Below are 20,323 nucleotides of genomic sequence, written 5' to 3'. Positions count from 1 at the left end.
TGTCCACAGGCAGGAATGACTTCCTGCGGCGCTCTGTGGTGCATTTTAGGAGAATAAGTCTTGCACTAAAAGTGCTCCTGTGTATGAGAAGCAAGCCATAGAGTGGGTGGGAGACACTGTCCAAGATGACATGTAGTTTGGACAGCATTCTTCTCTCTGACACCACCGACAGTTAGTCCAGCTCTACCACCACAACGTCACTGGCCTTGTGGATCAGTTTGAGTCTGTATGCGTCCGCTACCCTCAGCCTGCTTAGATAACACTGGCCACCACAGACTAATAACCCACATGAGCTTAGCATGGACACAGTTTCCCTAAGAGTTCCAGGAAAAAAGAGTTTGAATTTTGGATGTGTTCCTTGTTACTTCAATGGCTGTGTTGGTCTAGATAGAATATAATGTTATCAATAATTCCTTTTTTTTTTTTGCTGAAGTGCATATTTGAGGTAGCCTAGAAATCTAGATGAACCATAGCAGCAACAAATGTAATTTGCAGCTAGGGTCAGTCTAGCAACTCTCCGTTGGCTTGTGAGCTGGAAAAACCTAATTCTGGTCAGGCCAATCACATTGTGTGTAGAGTCCGTGAGCAGACTTAACATAAGGACGGCAGAGAATGTTCCGCGTAAATTCCCTGCTACTTGAAATCAAAGAAGATGGCTGCTGTTGCTGGCGAACAGTGGTCTTTCAAATTGGCTTTACTATATTATACTGTATATTTGAATATACTGTATGTCTGGCCTAGTTCAACTGGTCCGGGTATGTTTGTATGCCTCTGAGTGCGTAATGATCCCACCCCTCTGTGCAGAGACACCCATACCAACTACTCGAAGTGGCTAGGGCAGCATTGGTAACATAATCCCTCACTGGCTTCCTGCAACAAGGCAGTCTAGAAGGACAATATTGTTGTGATACCAAGTTGTTTCGCTGCAGTGAATGAGGTGTTTTTTCTCCCTTCCACCAGGGCACCCACAAGCACTCTGTTTTAAGGACAAAGATGTGAAATTAAATGGGCTTGTTTTTATTATGTGCATGTTGTGTGTTTGTATGAATGCACTGCTGAAGTTCCTTCCAGCATGCTATTTTTATACATTGGTTAATGCGACAGCCTGATTGTCTCATACTGTTCCAGCAAAAGACAATCAATTTCTCTGTTTTCCCTCATCTATTTTTTGATGTGTCTTGGTCATGCTGCATACATCACAGACCTGGATTGCTCCTGACGCTTTATTCAGCTACTCTGTATGGGGGAGGGGAAGATAAACACAAGAAAATCAGCCAGTTAAATTATCTCCCAGCTCGAAAGTGTCATTACACTGCTGATGAGTTTAAGGATTGCCTGAGGTGGAAAGGGGCTACGTTTATGGCTCGGCAATCGTGCGTACCGAGTCTCCTTGTCTCATGTGGATGGAAAACAAAAGACATGCAGACACTCTAGCCAAATTAATACTGAACACATTGCTGCTTAAATACTTCATGATTGTATACTTATTTAAAAATATGTTTCTAAAGAGATCATATGAAGTCTTTATATAGCTGCTAAATGAAGACAAATAGGGTTGGTGGGAGAATTGATCTGACCTTTTCTCGCCATGTAGGGGACATGAATCTCTCCACGTCCACTTTATCAGTGTGATAAAGGGACATGGATTCCTAAATTAGGCAGTTACATGTAGGTCACAGCACAGCGACAAGCAGAAGTGGAACAAGTATATGTAACATGCCCTGCATTTTTAGAAACTATAGGCATCTTTTTGAACAAGTGGTTGAAACATACTGTACATATTTTTCTTTTCAAAATATTCAAAGGCAATTTAAATAAAAGGGGACTTAAAGGTACAGCTGGTAACATAACATTTCTATTTTAAGAAAGTTAAAAGTGGAGTCTAATTCAGTTAAAATCTCCTTACGGTCCGCTAGCTGTTTACTCTATTCGTGCGCTGAAAAAAGCTTCGGTGCTCAAACGCAGCCCTGGTGGTGACTGAGGGGGGGGGGGGGGGGCAAATACTTTTGCGTGATCTTGACTTTGTTACGCAAGACCTCTAGTTTTATTTGTGAGATCATGACTTTGACATGGACGGAAAAAAGTCCAGCTCTCGAGTTTGGGGGGGCAGGGGGGGGATGAAGAAGAGAAAAAAACATGGAAAAAAAATCTTGAGTTTAGTGTTTGTCCCCACTAGGCTACTTTTCTTTTCTTTTTTTCCTCCATTTAAGTTGAGATCTCAAGGTTAGTGTTTGTCCCTAGTACATGTAGGCCTATTTTTCTTTTGGATTTTTTTTTGCCCCTCCAAGGCTCCGTACCAAACACTTTTGCAATATCTCCAGTTTTTAACCAGTCCCTCCAGAACTTGGCTGCCTTTTGAGATTGTTGCGGCCCAAATTGCCTGATTTTACGGAAGCTTTAGTAATAAAAATGTGATCAAATTTGATGTTTGTAGACCGACTAGAGGAACCCCCTGACCATTCCCACCTTAACCCTGGTGTGGTGTTCGGGTCTGTAGGACCCGTTTTCAGTCTTTTCAACAACAAAAAAAAAGAAGGATGCTATTTACTAGTTCTTCTAACTCACTGCTATGAAACTTAACTGTGTCATGTCGTGCTACTAGCTAGCTAGCGCACAATTAGCTAGGTTAGCCTTATTGTTTATTGGATTTGCGAGATCTTGCAAATGAAACTCAAGATATCGCAAATAAAACTTGAGATATTGCAAAACAAAGCATAAGTGTTTGTCCCCACTACATGTTTGTTTTTTTCTTCCTCCATTTCACCTCCGGGGCTCCCTAGGTATGTATTTCTTTGGGTGTTAAGTGTAAATATCAACAATCTTTCTCCAGAATCAAAGGCTCCAACTTGAAAGGAGTTGATGCCAAAAGTAGGCACTTAGGTTTAGGGTTACGGTTTGCTATTCTGTTTTTTTTGCTAATCTATTTCCATGTATAAAGGCACCACTCAGGCACCAATGTGTGTAAAACTTGGTTTGAATCACAGGGTCACAAGTCAACTTGTGTTTATCGGTGTGGAGGCTGCTGGATCATGTCTGTATAGTAACTGTATATATTTTACTGGATTCTTAGACAACAGGTTAAGACTAAGTTATAAGAATCTGGTAAAAAAAAAAAAAAAGAGTTTGACACCGAAAACATCACATTTCAACACCTGTTGCAAGCTCACACATCCACTGTCAAAAGGTCGATGTTCATAAATGATGAATCCTTAACTTTCAGAAATAACATACCAGTGTTGTGTAACTGTGTAAACACTCGCACAGACTTCCCGTAGAAAAGTGAAGTTAAGAGGAAGTTAAGATAAGTTGGTGGTATTTAAAAGAGAAAATATACATATTCGCAAAATAAAGTTATGGTAATTGTGGGGTCAGTGAGTGTTTGATCCAATACCCCTAGCAGTTTGCTCCTTGAAAACACATGTACAGTATTAGTTTCTAATGTTAGTTTAGGTTAGGTAAGGTTAGTTTTTTAAGTTCTAATATTCCTTTGTTGCATTTATATTGAGGACTGTGCCTTCGACTAAACAATTCAAAATGTATTCCTGCTGCCACTGCCAAATACCTTGTACCCAGTTCCACATCTTCCAGTCAGTAAGCCTATTTAATGCATTCACTTACCTTCCCAACCCCTGCTTCGCTTCTGTTGTTAGGGAACCACCATAACCAGTCATCTGCTCTGGAAGATAAAACCAATATGCTCAGGTGATTTGACCGTCTGACAGATGTCTCTTCAGTATGACTGCTCAGTTTAAAGCGAATGAAGAAGAGCCAGTTTGTCTTTTCTCCTCCAGTGAATACATAATTTCCATCTTAATCTCATCAATAATCAGGGATGGCGATGGCAGCAGTTGGCATGATTGCCAGAGTTCACAGAGCAATACTTGGAAAGGATTGCTGTTTGCATGGATGGATGGTGTAAATCAAAAAACAGTGATTAAGGGCCGACATTCTTCATTGTTGAACCACTGGACTGCTGGGTGGTGTGGTCGCTTGGGACCCATGATATAATATCAGCTGAATGGACAGGAATTCAAATTTTCCTTTAGATCTAAGCAAGGACTAAACGTTTATTTAAAAAAAAAAGTTAATGCCAGCTATTCAAAGTCACCTTATGTTGGTGTTTCAAAAATTGGCAGTGCAGTGATTTTGCTTTTTGTATTGGAGCCCCATTGTCTGTGACCAAAGGCATACATTTAAAGGAATTTTTTGACATTTTCTGAAACATTCTTATTCACCTTTGACTGAACTAGATGAGAAGACTGATATCACTCTCATATTTGTCCATTCAATATGAAACTGGAGCCAGGGAATTGTTGGCTTAAAGATAGGAAATAGGGGGAAAATTGCTAGCTTGGCTCTTTTGTGGTTTGTGTTTAATCTGTACAACAAATTCTGTACAGAAATATCCCAGCATCTTGTCCACAATTAAACTGCAACTTGTCCTTTCTATGTTTTTTTTAATGGATTAAATGAACAACTTATACTATGTTAATGCTAAGTAAGTTTTGGAGCCAGGCTAGCTGTTTCTGTTTCGACGGATGGAGCAACATCTACAAAGCACCCTACAATCATTGTGCATAGTACTTGTAATAAATAAATAAATACATCTGTTTTGGACAGATATAGTACGAGGTATAATATATATCTGCACATCTAAATCTCAAAGTTTGTAAACACATTTCCCAAAGTGTGGAATCTACATCAGAAAAAAAACTGATGTAGACCCCTACAGTTGCAAAGTCATATTATCAAACTTGTGAATCCCATAAAGAAAAAGAAAGAAAGTCTTCACTCACATGACGAACACAGAGTAATAATCTACGTGATATTTTTTCTCACAACAAACAGCAAGAATATGTGTGTAAATTATGGTTTTATTCAAATATGTGATGATTGTGGGAACAAAAGGAAAAGAGGAGGACAAACACTGTCCCTGAGTCATTTTCAACCCTCACACTCTTCTCATGAGTCATGCACCACCACACAAGTAAGACGGTTATGCATAAACAAATCTAAGATCTAAAATATGCGCAGGGGTCAAAGTGATAATTTGAGCAGACACAGATTATACCAAATTAAATGAATAAAGATGAATATATATATATATATATATATATATATATATATATATATATATATATATATATATATATATATATATATATATATATATATATTGGGTCCACTGTATGCAAGGTCAATGCAATTTACCTCTCGTAGTGCAAGGTATTACTAATCCTAATTCTGTATATGCATCTGTCTTCCTCGAAGATCTCAGAGTTTAATAAGATCATGATCAAAAGTAATATTTACATTCACAGTTTATTTAAGCAGTACCATAGCTTATTTCCATCATCACAATAAAAACAAACTTTGCCAAATAAACCATCCCATTGTTGAATTAGTTGAAACAAGTTTTTGCAATTTATGTCTGTCAAGTTCGAGCAATCCGCTTTAGGGACTTAATAGAAAGAGTCAAACTCATCCATCTCAACCAGAAACAAATGTTTAAATATGCCCATACAACGAGTTCCCTCTGTCTGGCAATGGTATCTCTCACAGAGGGAGCTATTGAGCTAGAAATGGTAACATAACAGAAAGACAAATGACAGGAGAGGAAAGAGAGAGTCTGGGGAAAGAAGAGAAAACAAAGAATGGCTGAGATACAGGAGGAAGGAGAGACAGGAAAAACTAAGCAAGATGTTTTGGATGTGAATGTAGAATAGAGCGGATAAGCAAAAAAGAATGAAGACTTACAATCAAGGCACAAAATATACCTCACCCACACCCAGCCAGTTGACCTTGATTCTGTTAATAAAAACTCACCATCAGTTCCCAACTGAGATTAGTTAGATATTCCATAAGCATGACATTTAATGTGAATTTAAATACATCAATTAGTTGATCTTTATTATACAAAAAGTTACAGTAGCAGTGATTGGGGTTGTAATATAGAAAGTAGTGTATCTGCAAAGCAAGTCTTAAAGATTGGCTTACTGTTGAGCTGAAGTACCGTTTATCCAAAAAGCAGTCTCTCCAGCTGGAGTTAGGGGTCCACTCCTCAATTAGTTTCTCTTTGCCAGAGCTTACTCCACAGGTCTGAGGAAGGTCTGGATCTCCCACGCCAACGCATTCTCATGGTCATCTCATTTTAGATTACTAGTTACTGTCATTTAAGCATAATAAGTTATACTACAATATTACTGTCTCTGAATTGTATGGCTACTTTTGCATTACTTTTAAGTTACTTTTACCAAAATAACAGCCGAAGCTAGCTTTTGAGTTTCACCACCGGATCAATAAAGTCTCATCGTTATCAATATCATAGATTCTTCATAATATTTTGTTTAACTAATATGACTATGCAAAGTAACTATAGCTATAAAAATAGATAAGTAAAATGTACAATAAGCAAGTAGTAGAATGAAAATACTCAATGAAAACTACCTTACAGTTGTATTGAATTGTTGTAAAATGTTTGTTTAAAGCACTTGAATAAGAAATTCATGTTGTTTAGTTTAAATCAGTCTAAACAAAATGGTGAATTGTAATGTGAATAAAACTCACTATTATTATTATTTACAGCTGACATGTGAAAAGGTACACAATTGTCTTTGTTTAACAGTAATTTAGTTTTAATGAGAACCTTCACAGGAAGTGCTTTTTACTTTGAATTAGCCTACACGGAAATTGTCTGTTGTGAACTCTTGCTATCTTACTGATGTGAACGTGAGACGCTAGATGCAAAACATGTCCTTCTGCTCACTTTCTTCTTTGTAAAACTGCAACATATTGAACAGTAAATGGTCACAGTAAAAGACGAGCGTTTTTCTCGTCATTCAAACCCATTCCACTCCGGCTGATAAAATGCAATGATATCAAGTGTAGCAAGCCTAAACATTCTGACATTGATATCAGTTACCAGCTCGGACACACTGCTGTCCGCGCAGATGTACTGCCACCTGTTGTCAGTACTGTACGAATAAAGAAAGAAAGCAAAGAAAGAGGACAAAATGAGGTAGTCAGAGCAGAGCATCTAACGAGCAGAAGGGACAAATATCTTTCCCCAGAGTTGTTTTTTGAAATATGTCATAAAATGTATAGCCTACGTGTCAAAGTGTGTCTTACCAACAAGAAGCGTGGCATTATTGTCATTCATAAATTAAAATCTGGTAAACATAGAAATTAAATCTTTTTTATTACTCCTGCAAAACAGACCCAACACTATACTTTCCACAAAGCATATTTCAGCTGCTTCCTTCCTGGCAGTTTATAAGAATCCAAGGTGGTTTTCTTTTTCCTTGTTTTCATACAAAACGTTTTATTTGCTGTTGCTGTCAATCTTGTCTTTAAGAGATATTGCAAACGGAATATTTAACCTTCTTGAATTTGGCTATGATACATAATTTAAAAGGTAAATCACAAATCATAAATGAAGATGATAGCATGGCAAATATGTTTATATCAAAATCTTTCATTTTAGAGCATTCATTCCTATATTCAAATTTGGAATCTGATTCAAAGTGTGTGAGATAAATTGGTCATGTTTTACTCAGGTGTGTGTGTTGTGTGCGCCCTAGGACTCACACCCTGCTAATAATATTTACAATATATATATGTTTAGTAAATATTATACTGCATATTAATATTTGTTGTACTTAATATGAAGTACATAAAAGCTAAGGTTTGGTTTTTGCTTCATTTAGTAATTCCTTTGTGCTGTGTTTTGCAGATCTCAGGGCAGCCAGTAAGTCAAGTTATATTTTGGTTTCGGTTCTTGAAATGTCAACTGAAGTGTGTCCCTTGAAGGCGTCAGGTGAAATAGCCTTGGCTGCGTGATAAGGTGTAACTTTGAAGTTGTGAATGAGGTTAGAGGCATGAGTCAACCTCTGCAGGCTATCGTGACCGCCACACCCCCATCTCTAAGCATCTCTCCTGTCTACTACACTCACAAAAGTCATATCCTTTCCCTGCATCCAGGGTTTGTTTCTGTACACGCAGTCTGGTTTGTTTTGGCATTAAAAGTCTTCTATTGTTTTATTACAGTATGTTGAAATGATATCTGTTTGTATTTACTTGTTCAGTCAAAGTTGATCCAATTGACCAGTCTTAACCACTAAGCAGTCATTAATAAACTGTACTTAATTAGTTGTTGTACTAATGTACTATAGCAGAGACTATCTGTTAATTGAACTTGATTAAGACAGAGCTGCTTTTTTACTTAAAATATACTCCAGCTTAGCCATCTACTTCCCTCAACAGCTCACTCATTTCAAACACTCAGCCAGCACTGACAATGGTACAATCAAACACTGCATGAAAATAGACCCTTGGCACCTCAGGCTTCGGTCACTAAGTGTCCCAGCAGTATCTTCAAGGTACTGAATGCCTTCCCTTTGAAAGAAAGAAGAATAAAAAAAAATCTCTTGCAGCCACCCAGTTGTAGACTCCAAACTCATAATTTTCTGTTGTTTGTGTGACACCTGAAACATATCATAACAATATCACAGGAAAACTGGCTTTGGAAAGAGAAATTACAGTTTTCAAGTATGAGCATGACCAGCGTTTAGAAATGGGAAAAAGGGGTAAGCCATTTTGGGCTTGTGAGTTATTCTTTTTATTGTAGAGGGCAGAGACTCAAGTAAAGCACCAGCACATCAGCCTGACTGATTACCTCAGCACTTCCTGGGGAATTGTCATCACCCCAGGTCAATGTCTAAACTTTCCCATGCATCAAAATGTATTGTAATTGACTCCATTTATAATTCCTTTAGAGATCTGGCACTGGGCTGCAGCTCTGATGGCTGCCGAAAGCAATAAAGTCTCACAGACATGACCCCCATTGTAAACAAGACCTCCTTCCAATGTGTGAGGTACAGTGCAGCAAAGTGCGTTTTTTCCGTGTTTGGCTGTACTTTTGCTCTTTGGCTCCAGCCCATACTTCCATTCAAATGCTGTAACTTCACAATTATGTAGTTCTCATGTTATGTTTTACTCTTTTTGGCTAGTGTGTTCTCCTACCGCCTTATAGATCTTGCTGTTTTAAGATATTGGAAGACCCAGTGTGCAAGATTTGTTTTTCTTTTCAACAGTTTTTATAGATGAAATACTGCATTACACTTTACACTACATTATACAGTAGGTATGCTATAATGCAGTGTGCTGTTGCTGTTATAATTAATTCAACATCAATTAATGTAATAGCACTGCATTACTAGCACTACACATTAACAGCACTACATGTAATTAATGCATGCATTCTGTTTTACTGAAAACAATTGTTTGACTTCATACAGTTTTTTATATAGTTTTCTATAAATACATTTTTATAATACAAATCATATATATTTATATGTTTTAAACTATATGTTGTATCATGTTGGAATATAAATTTCACCCTAATATTAATGGCATCTTGCTCTATTGAAAAAATATATATATATAGAGTTTTTGATTATTTCGGCAGACAGTAGGCATTTGCAGATTACCATCACATATTTTAACCTTATGGTTTTGTTCTTGGTGTGGCCATCAATTCTAATCCAAAAACAAATCCTTCATTATGATAATAGTTCTGTAACATGGGGGTTTTAAGGAAAATGCGAATTAAAAGAGGAAATAGAGCATAAGTAAAAAGGATTTACCCTTTTATGTGCACGCAATTAGTGCAGCATTGATGGGAAATTGCAGTAGTTATTGTTTGGAGTTTGGATTATTGTCCTCTGAGTGAGATTAATTGCATTGTCTACCAACAACATTGCCTATTTTTCGTAAATAGTTTAACAATATAATTCTTCCATATGTATATAATTCTGTATTAGGCAGCACAAGTAGTGCTTTTAATTATTTACAAATAGATAAGTAACTTGACTTTTTTCCCCCCTCCATCTTATTTGTTCATGCTGTCCATTACATTTCCTCATTTGGCGTTTTTCTGCCTGCTGTTTTTAACATTGCATGATCCGAGGTATGTGACTGCTTTGTCACAACAATATCACTTTCACACCTGCAACTGGAGCTGCTTTGATTCCTCCTGAAAGGGGAACACAGAGTTGTGTTTATCCTTTTGTCTCTTTCCTCTGATGTACACTAGTCTGCCTACCACTTCATCTCCTATTCGCTTTCAGGTGCTCCCAACAGCTAAGTGAAAAAAAGACAAAACACGATTCACATTGGGGGGAAAATCCCATTTTGTGTCATTTCAAAATATTGTTAAATTGACATACAAGTCATTGTTGTTGTGGCTGCTGATCAATAGTCAGGTTTGCCCTGATGTGATGGATATGCCATTTGGCAGACATGTGTATCTGTTCATGTGTAGAGTCCCCTCAAGGTTTTTGAATATGCAAAAAGGCTGTGAGAGAAGGTTTGATAAGAAGATAACAAGCTTGGGCAAGATGACTTCTTCGTGGCTGTGAAAGGTTTTAACATCTATAATCTCTAGAACTTGAATGAAATACTTTTTAATTAGTGCACACTGCGTCAGCCAAACAGACTCAACATATCTGTAGATTCAAAGTATCCCCCTGAGGATGAATTGTAATAAATGGGGTTTTTTAACTTTTTATTTATTGTGCTCATCGGGTCAAAATTTTAATGTTTCTCAATGTTTTGGTATATGACCAAATAATGCAAAACTAATGAAATTTCCACCATCCTCAACTGTAGTTTTGTGTTTGCTCATTTGCAAATGTTAGCTACAGTAACATGTTAAACTAATATGGTTAATATGGAAAACATTGCACCTGCTGAACATCAGCATATTAACATGTTAGTATGATGACGTTTAGCTGAAGGTACCACTGTGCCAGCTTCAGTCTGCTACAGCCTCAAAACCTCTAGCATGGCTGTAGACTCTTAGTCTTGTTTTTCCTTACTTTTAGTTCCTCCTCTGATTATATTTTAAATAGGTCTATACTTATATAACAAGCTTATTGTATGCATCTCTTCTGTGTCTGTTTCTTTTTCTCTCATGCTCTACACAGTTTCTTTACCCGCTAACATACACCTACTTGGCTAAGGTGATGAATGCATTAATGAACGACCTTCTACTTTGTTTTTATATTGCATTTGTCCGTGTTTTCACAAGTGTGTAGATTATTTAAAACTTGATCTTTTGTTCTACGTTGGCAGCAACGCTCAAGATAAATCTAAATTTCTTTTGTAACCTTTGGCGGCATTGCAAGAGCAGTGGATGAAAGATTGGTATTATTTGTCTATAAATCAAAATGAAAATAACCCCTCTTTACAAATGACTGAATATAAAGTTGACATCTTCACATTATAGTGGTTGATTTGGTGTTGTGAGCTACACAGTATTTTTCCCTGGCAATTTATTTGAAGCAAACTGGCCAAAGCATAATGAAAACCTCATAGTCTGTCTCATAGTCTTTTGTTCATGGGAATTGTAATCTGTCAAGGGCCAGTGATACAAAGCTCATATCAATAACTGCAGAATGTTGACCACAGAGGTGACTTTTTGATGTGTGTTATTTACACATTAACGTAGTGCCTTTCAAATGTCTTTTGTCTTGCTTGTGCACTTTTGTGTACCATATGCATCACTCAGCCGCCGCAGTTATTCATTTTACTTGTCATGAACACAAACTGAAGCATACAGTATACAACTTATAAAAAAGGAAATGTTTTTTTCTTACGTGAGGAGTTACCTGAGAATAAATTGTATGCATGTGCAGGCTTAGAAACGTGGAGACAGATATTTTTTTGTGTCATTCTAATGACTTGCTGCCAGCAGTCAGTAGAATAATTTTACATGTTTCAATAATCCTGTCTGTCTGGAAAGACGAAATATACAACCCCCTCTGTTTCTCCTCTGATCCACTTGAAATGTGTTTTCAGAAGATTCCAGTGTTGCCATGTTTTGGTTCCTGAAAATAACATAATTTTATGGTAATTTAACTAATAACATCCCATAATAGACAGGGCTAGATTCTGTAGACACTATGTTATCAAAGCTAAGAAGGGTAGTAATAATCAAGAGTCAATGACAATGTTCATTAAAACGCTTCACTTTGGCATGTATTAATTAGTAATGCTTATCAAAATAAATGTTGACTGTATTTAGACAACCGAGGAGATGTAATCATGTTGGGCTAGCGCTACAAGCTAGCTAGCTAGGTTAGCCCTATTGTTTGTTGGATTTGTGAGATACTGCAAATAATACTCAATATATTGCAAAAAAACGTTCTTTCTATCTCTAACAAACTGTCTTGCTAAAGTCTTTGTGTGTGTTTTTTTTTGTGTTTTTTTCTTTTTCTTTTTTTTTTACCTGCGGGGCTACGTAGGGTACAGATGGAATTATTGGCAAATGATCAAAGACGTTTTATCAATATTAAAAAAGTTATGAATATGGGTATTAATAACTTTACGAAATTGACAAACAATTAAATGGGCCACGACCCTGGAACCATATTGAACTGTGAAGCAGTCTCATAAGGTGGTTCCCTTTAAAATACAGATCTTAATTAATTGGATTAATTGATCTTGAATAATGGTGAATTTGAGCACTGGTGTGTTCAACCAGCAATTATTACATCTTTTTATTATTATTAGATAGATAGATAGATATATAGATAGATAGATAGATATTCATTAATCCCAAAAAATGGGAAATTACGGTTATTTATTTTATTTTACAAAGTAATTGCCACAAATGCTCTTGAAAGTATAGTAGACTTTATTTCACTTCAAAATTATCAATGGTTATTCAATAATTCTTGAATCATCAAAAACCTACTTACCTTTTTACACTTTTGTGTGTGTGTGTGTGTGTGTGAAGGAAAGGGGGGAGGTGATAAGACCGGGATTTTGAGGCTCTGCAGCCCAAAGACTACAACAATGGTGATTGGGGAACTGTGCAGCACCCACTTAGCCAGATGTTCAATCTAAGCTATGTGCTACGGACACAGAAATACACAAATAGGTTTTAGCTATTCAACGGACTTGATCCATGCCACTCACTGAGTCACATGACATCTGTCTCGAATCATTCTAAATTTCAGAATTATATTCCCTGCGAATTGGGGCGGTTCTGTTTCACCTGGTGTAATTAAACCCATTCTCATTGGTCTGTTGTTGGCATGGTGACATGTTGGGCGCATCTCAGTGGCTGTCTTCATTGCCTCAGATAAGGAGGTCACACCTCTAACATGCACGATGGGAGTTCCTCCCGGACACAGATCAAAGGCTATCATGTCAGGGTCAATTCTATTCAGTCTTACAGAGATAAACATTTCCATTGTTCCTACTTAGTCTCAACACAGCAGGGGTGGCTCCCAAAAGGCTGGAACAGCAGTTACCCTTCCTGTGTGGCAAATGTTTTATGTTAAATTTCAGATATGACCTAAACAATTCTTTTTAGAAGGTTAGGTTAGTGTGAAGCAGTCGAAAGCTAATTAAGCCTAGTCTGGTGATTTGATGAGCTGCATGGAACATAATCCAGAAGTACATTGCTTTCAGAACATTAAAATTGTTTTATCTTTTTAAAACCCCAACAACTAACCAATATTGAGATTTTTGTCTGAACAAAGGGACGTTCATTATACACAATCTGGCGAGCTAAACAGCTGATTCAACTGATTCCTCGCGGAGATAAACAGCTCCGTTGGTCGACACAGGACTGTGAGTAGACGGACCAACAGAGCTTTTTATCTACAGTTACTACACTCCGTGGACAGAGCAGCAATGTAGCATTTTCAGTTCACAAGCTACAATATTAAACACAACATCATCATGTCCTGTGATCTAGGACTTTCACAGAAATATAGTTGACTCGTCGGTCACAATCACAGATTAATAATCAAGGCGAACCGGTAACACTCATTCATCCAATCACATCAATGTCATAACACAGTTGCAGCATTAGCATTAATTAACACACATACGTGTCTCTGCCCAGAACACTATAAAGCCTCCTACTGTGCGCAGTCTGTTAGTTTGGTCCGGCAGATTTTCCACAGGGAGCCAAAAACGGTTAGCCAGTGAATAACAAAACAACTCCACCCGGGCAAGGTGTGTGGAGCAGTTCAGAGCCAAAATGGAAAGGAAAAAGCGGTCTGTGTTGTCCGAGTTCCCTCTCTACATAGCTGAAAACCAAAGTCTGTTTCAGAGGATCTAATGGTGCTCACCAGAAAAACAAAATAGTTCACTTTTCTGGAAATTGAACTAGATAGCAGATGTCTGCACGCTGACCTGGTACAACTTTAGTTGTGGTGGAAAGCAAAAGTTTCTGTGTTTTGAATTTTATAGTTCAGGATCATCGGCTAGGCTCCTTTTCTTTTCAGTGGCTAAAGCTTACAGGAGGTAGGAGTTCATTTTCATATTCACAACATAACACAAAAACAAATGACTTAACCTATTTCAAATGATGCAAGTAAAAACGGTGTTGTGTGGCAGGACACCTTTTAATTTCCCCTACCTGCCGAATTAGTGTACCATTTTCAGGACTGGTCCAAAACTCCGCAAAGACCTTAGCCGCAAAAAGTCCCCCACTTCCACCACTAAGTGGCAATATAGCAGAAGAAAACGCATTTGGCCTTATTACTCCCAGATCGTACATCGGAAATTTGAAATCCTTATATCCACGCTTTCGCTGGGTCTAACTGAATCTTGTGATATAGGCCACGCCCATTTCTGTATATATTTGATTTTGGACCTTTTTATCCCTTCTGAGGTTGAGTACGTTGTATATTATGCTAAACGGCACTTCTGATTCATAACTTTGTAACTTATTAATATATCTAGTAGAAAAATTCTGTCTTTTGGAGACAAAAGCTAACAGTGGACCTTTTCTGCTGATGTCTTTGTTGTCTCCCTATCCCTTACAAAAGGTTTTGTATCCAGGCTTGAAGCCCAGAGTTTTTCGGGGTCATTGTGCTATTAATCCGTACTGTTACATACACCGTTCCAAATTTCCCGACATTTGCCTCCCCACCGTTCGCTTTGGGTTCCACTTTCATGCGCTCCCGGGTCGTTGTGGCCGACTTGCGTGGGGAGGCTTGGACCCTCTTGTAACCGTTTGCGCCTTTCTTCACTATTGCTATTTACTATTAAGCAGTATTTCTTGTACGATTACTGGATTTATGTGATGGAATATACAGTTGAATACTCAATTACTAAAATATTCAATAGTTGCAGCCCTAATATATACACTTTTATGCGTTAGTTTGTCCCAGTAATTCCCATGTAAACAATAGTCTGTACTATAATCCCATGGCTTCACTCTGATTCTGTGAATGGCTCGCCTGGAACACCATCGCAGTTCAATTGAGCACTGTTATGGCTACCATGGTTACTATGATCAGTTTTCCGGCCAAATGATTACCAAATACTTTCACTCGTGTCAAAATAAGTGAAGGAGACCGTTCCATGTCTCAACACTTTATGGGAAATTATTGTATCTCTTGCATCTATCTGTTCACCTACCATGCAGTTGATTTTCTTCTTTTGACCATCTGTGAGGCTGCGATCATAGTGACACGAGCATGTGGATCTCAGAGGCCCTATCAGTGGAGAAACAGGATTTGTGATTTGAGGTTTTCTCACTGTCATCCCCAAGAGTCAGTTCTTTGAGAATTGAGGAGGAGGGTATGTGAAATTCAGTCAGTTATTAAATCTGTCTAGCCAGTCGGCTAGTTGCAAAGTCTAATAATGACAGTAACTTAACCTCTTACTCTTATTTTATTGCTTGTTGTATTATTACAGCCAGCAGTTGTGAATGTGTCTCTGACTGTGTGTGCTTTCCAGTGCCCTTTAGATATCTTTGTATTTGAGTTTAGGGTTGTTTCAGTGGGCCTTGTGATCCATAATCTTGCCATCCAATCGTTTTGTAAGAAAGCTAGCAAATCCATTATCACACTCCTCACTCCATCAGCATTTCAGTTAGAGAGCTAGTGGACAGGCTAACCTTGCAGATGTGGAAGGTAGTGTAGGTTAAATAATGGAAGTTGATGAAAAAGGATGGCTTTATTGGTGCTTATTTTACTTATCAATCAGTATTTGAAGCAAATCACAATGGCTATCTGCAAAATAAGATGGTCAATTTATTGTGAATGTATTATACAAATTTCTGTCTGGTGATGATTGGTGTACAATGTCATTTTTTTACTCATGTCACTTTCAGTTATATAGACACCAATGATTTAAGGTAACAAAATCTACTAAATCAAGCTGCCATGTGCTTCAATTTCCGATTAAACAAAGGAGATGTTTCATGCTAAGGATGGAGCTTTAGAGGTGCTAGTAAGCAGATTCTTTTACAGTTGGAGAGACCCTTGCTCGCTGTTTCCCCCTTAGTTGTTATGCTAAGCTATGCTAACCATCTCTGAGTTCCTGCTTCATATTGAACAGACGGATTGAACAACTCAACATGAAAGTTAATAAACATACCTAAAATATCTAGCCAGCCCTTTAATAGAGCCACAGCAACAGCTTACTGTAGGTTTATCATCTTTTCTGACACCTATAAAGCTTTCTGTTTACATTGGTCACCTTTGACAACTGTCCTGTAGCTTCATAAAGGGAGACTTAATTAAAGTGCTCAGTGAGCGCCATAGATGGCCAAGTATTATACAAATTTCTGTCTGGTGATGATTGGTGTACAATGTCATTTTTTTACTCATGTTACTTTCAGTTATATAGACACCAATGATTTAAAGTACAAGTAAAAACAAGATCACATATAACTATCATTGTTCAATAGACTATGTCATTCATGCAGCAGGGCAAGTTTATTGTTTGTTTTTGTCTTTCTACTTCCTCCAAGCAGGTTGAAAGTCTGAATGGCTTCATCCATCTGTTTGTTTGTCTGTTTGTCTTTAACCAACATGCTGAAACTCAAGGCTCGAATTTGCTGTGCAGATTAACACTCTCAAGAGGAAGGATGCTATTGGTTTTGTGACCCTGCGGCCTTCCCTGTTGTGCAGGCCCAACCTTGACTACTCATGTAGACTCATAGAGGAAAATAAACCTACTTATTTCCGTGACCCAGTGACCTCTCACTCAGCTGTTCATCTATCTTCATCAGACTGTGTTGTCTATTTAAATCCATCTCTTTAGAGTCCATGTGCAGGCGTTTCTCTTTTCATCTTTCACCTAGCATCACATTAGGCTAAACTCTTAAATTATTACTTATCCCTCCAGTACAGAACAATGTTGGCTTTGAAAATAAGGCTTAACAAATGTGTTCATTAGGCAGTGGTCTGCCCTTTCCCTTTTCTGTATTTCATCTTTTGTCTAGATTTTTTTTAGTGTTGTGCCCTAAAGGCAAGAGTGTTAGTTATAGAATATCAAAAGCAATTTAAATTGAAATAAATGCTATTTCAAAGGAAAAACAAAGGCTTTTCAGTCAAGTACAGGTTAAATAAATGCAGTCACTATTGTGGTGAAGTGTATGTGTGTGTGTGTGTGTGTGTGTGTGTGGGTGTGTGTGTGTGTGTGTGTGTGTGTGTGTGTGTGTGTGTGTGTGTGCGCGCGCACACGCGTGTGTGTCAATAAGACTAAACCCTTCAGGAACCTAAACATGGTACTTCATGGTACTTAAGCATCCGTGCTCCTGTACCATCTGATCCCCTAAGACACTGGTTACTGTTTGAAGTCTTCACTTGAAAGGCCTGATCTAAATACTGTGGATTCCAAAGCAATTCTGCAAACAGTGATTACAGACTGATTAATGAGCCACACACACATGCTTACATTCTAGGACACGCACAAATGGATAAAGCAGGAGCCAGTATGTTACAACATACATCAGTATGTGTATTTTTTTATGGAAAACCTGTCAATGAGCCCAGCATCAGTCTTAATCACAGTTGCTAATCAATTCATTTTTGTTTTGAATTTTTTTCTACAGTGTCTGCAGAGATCTTAAAAACCAGTTTGACCACCATGGAACGTCACATTCAGAGGCTTGAGAACGACATCGAGAACTTTCCCAAAACGGATGACCAACAAGATAAGTTTGTGGAAAAGATGTTGATATCCTTTTTATGGTGGGTGTGGTCATTTTCACAACTTGCTTAGTTTTAGACTTACATTTGCTCCTCAAACAAACATATGTATTCTAGCATAATAGGTCATTGCTGGCACCATTTTCTTGACAGAAATGGCAAAGGAGTGTGCTGTTTGTGTTCTGCCTGGCAGTGGTGAGCAGTTTAAGTCACTTGGTGTGATAGGTGGCACCCAAGGGAATGTAGGGAATGGATCTGGCTGCCTTGCTATGAGATGTTGATCGGATCTCCCTTTTCACTCCTCCCTGGGTCCCAAGAGTGAAATCCAGCCTGTGACTATTTTTATAGCACTATGCCACCGCCGCCTGTCCCCTTGGGGACTCTAATAGGGGCTCTAGCCCCTCACACCAACTTATCGCCTATCCCTGATTTCATCTCCTGACCGGCCACAAGCCTCTCCACACAACAATCCGCGCACTATCTTCTCTCATGGCACCTCTCCTGTTTCGATAACAGAGTGTTTCACTTAAAGCCAAGCATCTCTGCTCCCAAATTGAATTAGCCATGTCTCTGCACTTTCTTGAATGCCCTCTCTGAGTGGAAAGGTCCTCACTGTATAGGTTTGATCAATGGTGGAAATCAAGTCTATTGTCAATACCCTGAGGCTAGGGTGCCTTTCACGGAAAACAGTCAGCATTGTCTGCTTTTCTTGTCTTAATAAGAAAAAAAAGAATTACTCAAGTAATTTAACAAGTGAGTAGGTGTTACCATATGCTAGACGCTCTCACTTAAGACAGCATTTAACCTGGTTTTTGCTTCCTTTTATCTGAGATTTATTAAGGCTGACTTTGCACATTCTGTGGTATAAGAGTAATAGCCTCCTAACACATTAACAATCTGCTCCTAGTCAAAGACGGGCACTTACATTTCTGTAATTAACAAAAACTGAAGCAGAGACATCCCTGGCGGCTGCTCAGAGGCAGAGCAGGCAGGCAAGAAAGCTATTCTGCCCCCTGATGTCAGTATTGATTCCCAGGCTCCTTTGAGAACTAGAGGCTTGAGTGAAAGGAAATGTAGAAGTGAAGATATACTGCAGTATGGCTTTCCCTCACTTTCTGGAGTTCCTCCTCAGAGAGTGGCAGAGAGAAGCCGGCTGGCCATGACCTGAAACACCCCACTTCCTCCCCATCCCACCTGATCGAGTTTTGGTGCCATTAAGGAGGTTTAGTAGGATTTAATAGAAGTAGCCACCAGTAGGAACAGCACAGACAGGCATATTTATTTTTGTGTTGTTCCCCTCTGGAATATTTTTGTAATGGATAATGGTATAGCAGTTTACCTTCCCTTGATTTTTCAAGTGGCAAAATTGCTTCAGTTGTACATATTCTCTAATCATGATTTTTGAGTGTTGTAATGTTTGGGATGCAGACACAGGGAAGCAGAGGATGGAGTCAAATGACAAGATTGTTCATGCTTGTTTGTCCTCTGTTAGCTCCCTGGAGCGTTTGATCCGCATTCCATCTCCTGTTTATAATAAAGATTTACAATTGATGATAATGGAATCCTAATAGCAGGGTGTCAGGACAATTTTACTTGTATTTGCTACTACATGAGTATTTGGTGTAGATTATTTGGCCCATGTTCTTGAAAACACAGTTATATTGTCCTTGCAAATTGTTTTTGCTTTGAACTTCCTATACAGTACATAGTAATAGGACACTAAAAGTATGCAGTCAGATTTTTTTCGTTGCCTTTAGATTAGCTGTGCGTCTGTTTGTTGCACTAGGACATTTGTGTATGTGTATCTCAACCTTACCCTTTTCTCTGAAGTCTGTCACCTAGGACAGTGTTTTCTACCACTTTAAACCTCTCAATATATGAGATTGTAGTCTTTTTTTCATACAAGAGATAGATGTGCTTGGTTTGCTGAGGTTGTTAGTACCAGCGTTTCCAATGAGCTTAGGTAGCACTCTGATCTGTGTTGCACAGCAAAGTGTTGGAACAACAACAGTTTGAAATATAGTGTTGTATATTTTGGATCGAGATTTCCTTTGGTACACACAAGATAGCAGAGTCAAGGCAAGCATACCTTTTAAAATTTTTCTCTGGATTAAAAAAAAGGATGTTGGTTGCCTTGAAGCATGACAGATGGAAGAACAACAACAGCTAAAAGTCATGCATTTGATGCTTGAGCAACCCTGAAAAAGTTAAGTGAAGCACTGTTGTCTTGACTGTTGGACACTGTGATAAATGAGTCAGTCGGCATGTGTGTGCACTTGTGTGTGTGTGTGTGGGTGTGTGTGTGTATTTGTGTAAAAAGGAGAGAGAGGTAGAGAGAAAGGGAGAGAGTATAATAT

At 38.2% G+C, this 20,323-nt stretch overlaps 1 protein-coding gene across 7 annotated transcripts in view; it reads left to right on the top strand.

Moving 5' to 3' along the window:
- diaph2 (diaphanous-related formin 2) overlaps positions 1-20,323 on the top strand; it is a 384,094-nt gene that overhangs the window by 262,277 nt on the left and 101,494 nt on the right. For all 7 annotated transcript variants that reach the window (XM_034884276.1, XM_034884275.1, XM_034884277.1 and 4 more), the window contains one exon: positions 17,870-17,994. In XM_034884276.1, coding sequence (XP_034740167.1) covers positions 17,870-17,994 — 125 coding nt within the window. The remainder of the gene's footprint in view (positions 1-17,869; positions 17,995-20,323) is intronic.

This window comes from Etheostoma cragini, chromosome 10, assembly GCF_013103735.1.
Source record: "Etheostoma cragini isolate CJK2018 chromosome 10, CSU_Ecrag_1.0, whole genome shotgun sequence".
NCBI classification, from domain to species: domain Eukaryota; kingdom Metazoa; phylum Chordata; class Actinopteri; order Perciformes; family Percidae; genus Etheostoma; species Etheostoma cragini.
The sequence above is the reverse complement of the archived record's forward strand: the minus strand, read 5'-3'. Positions and strand labels throughout refer to the sequence as shown.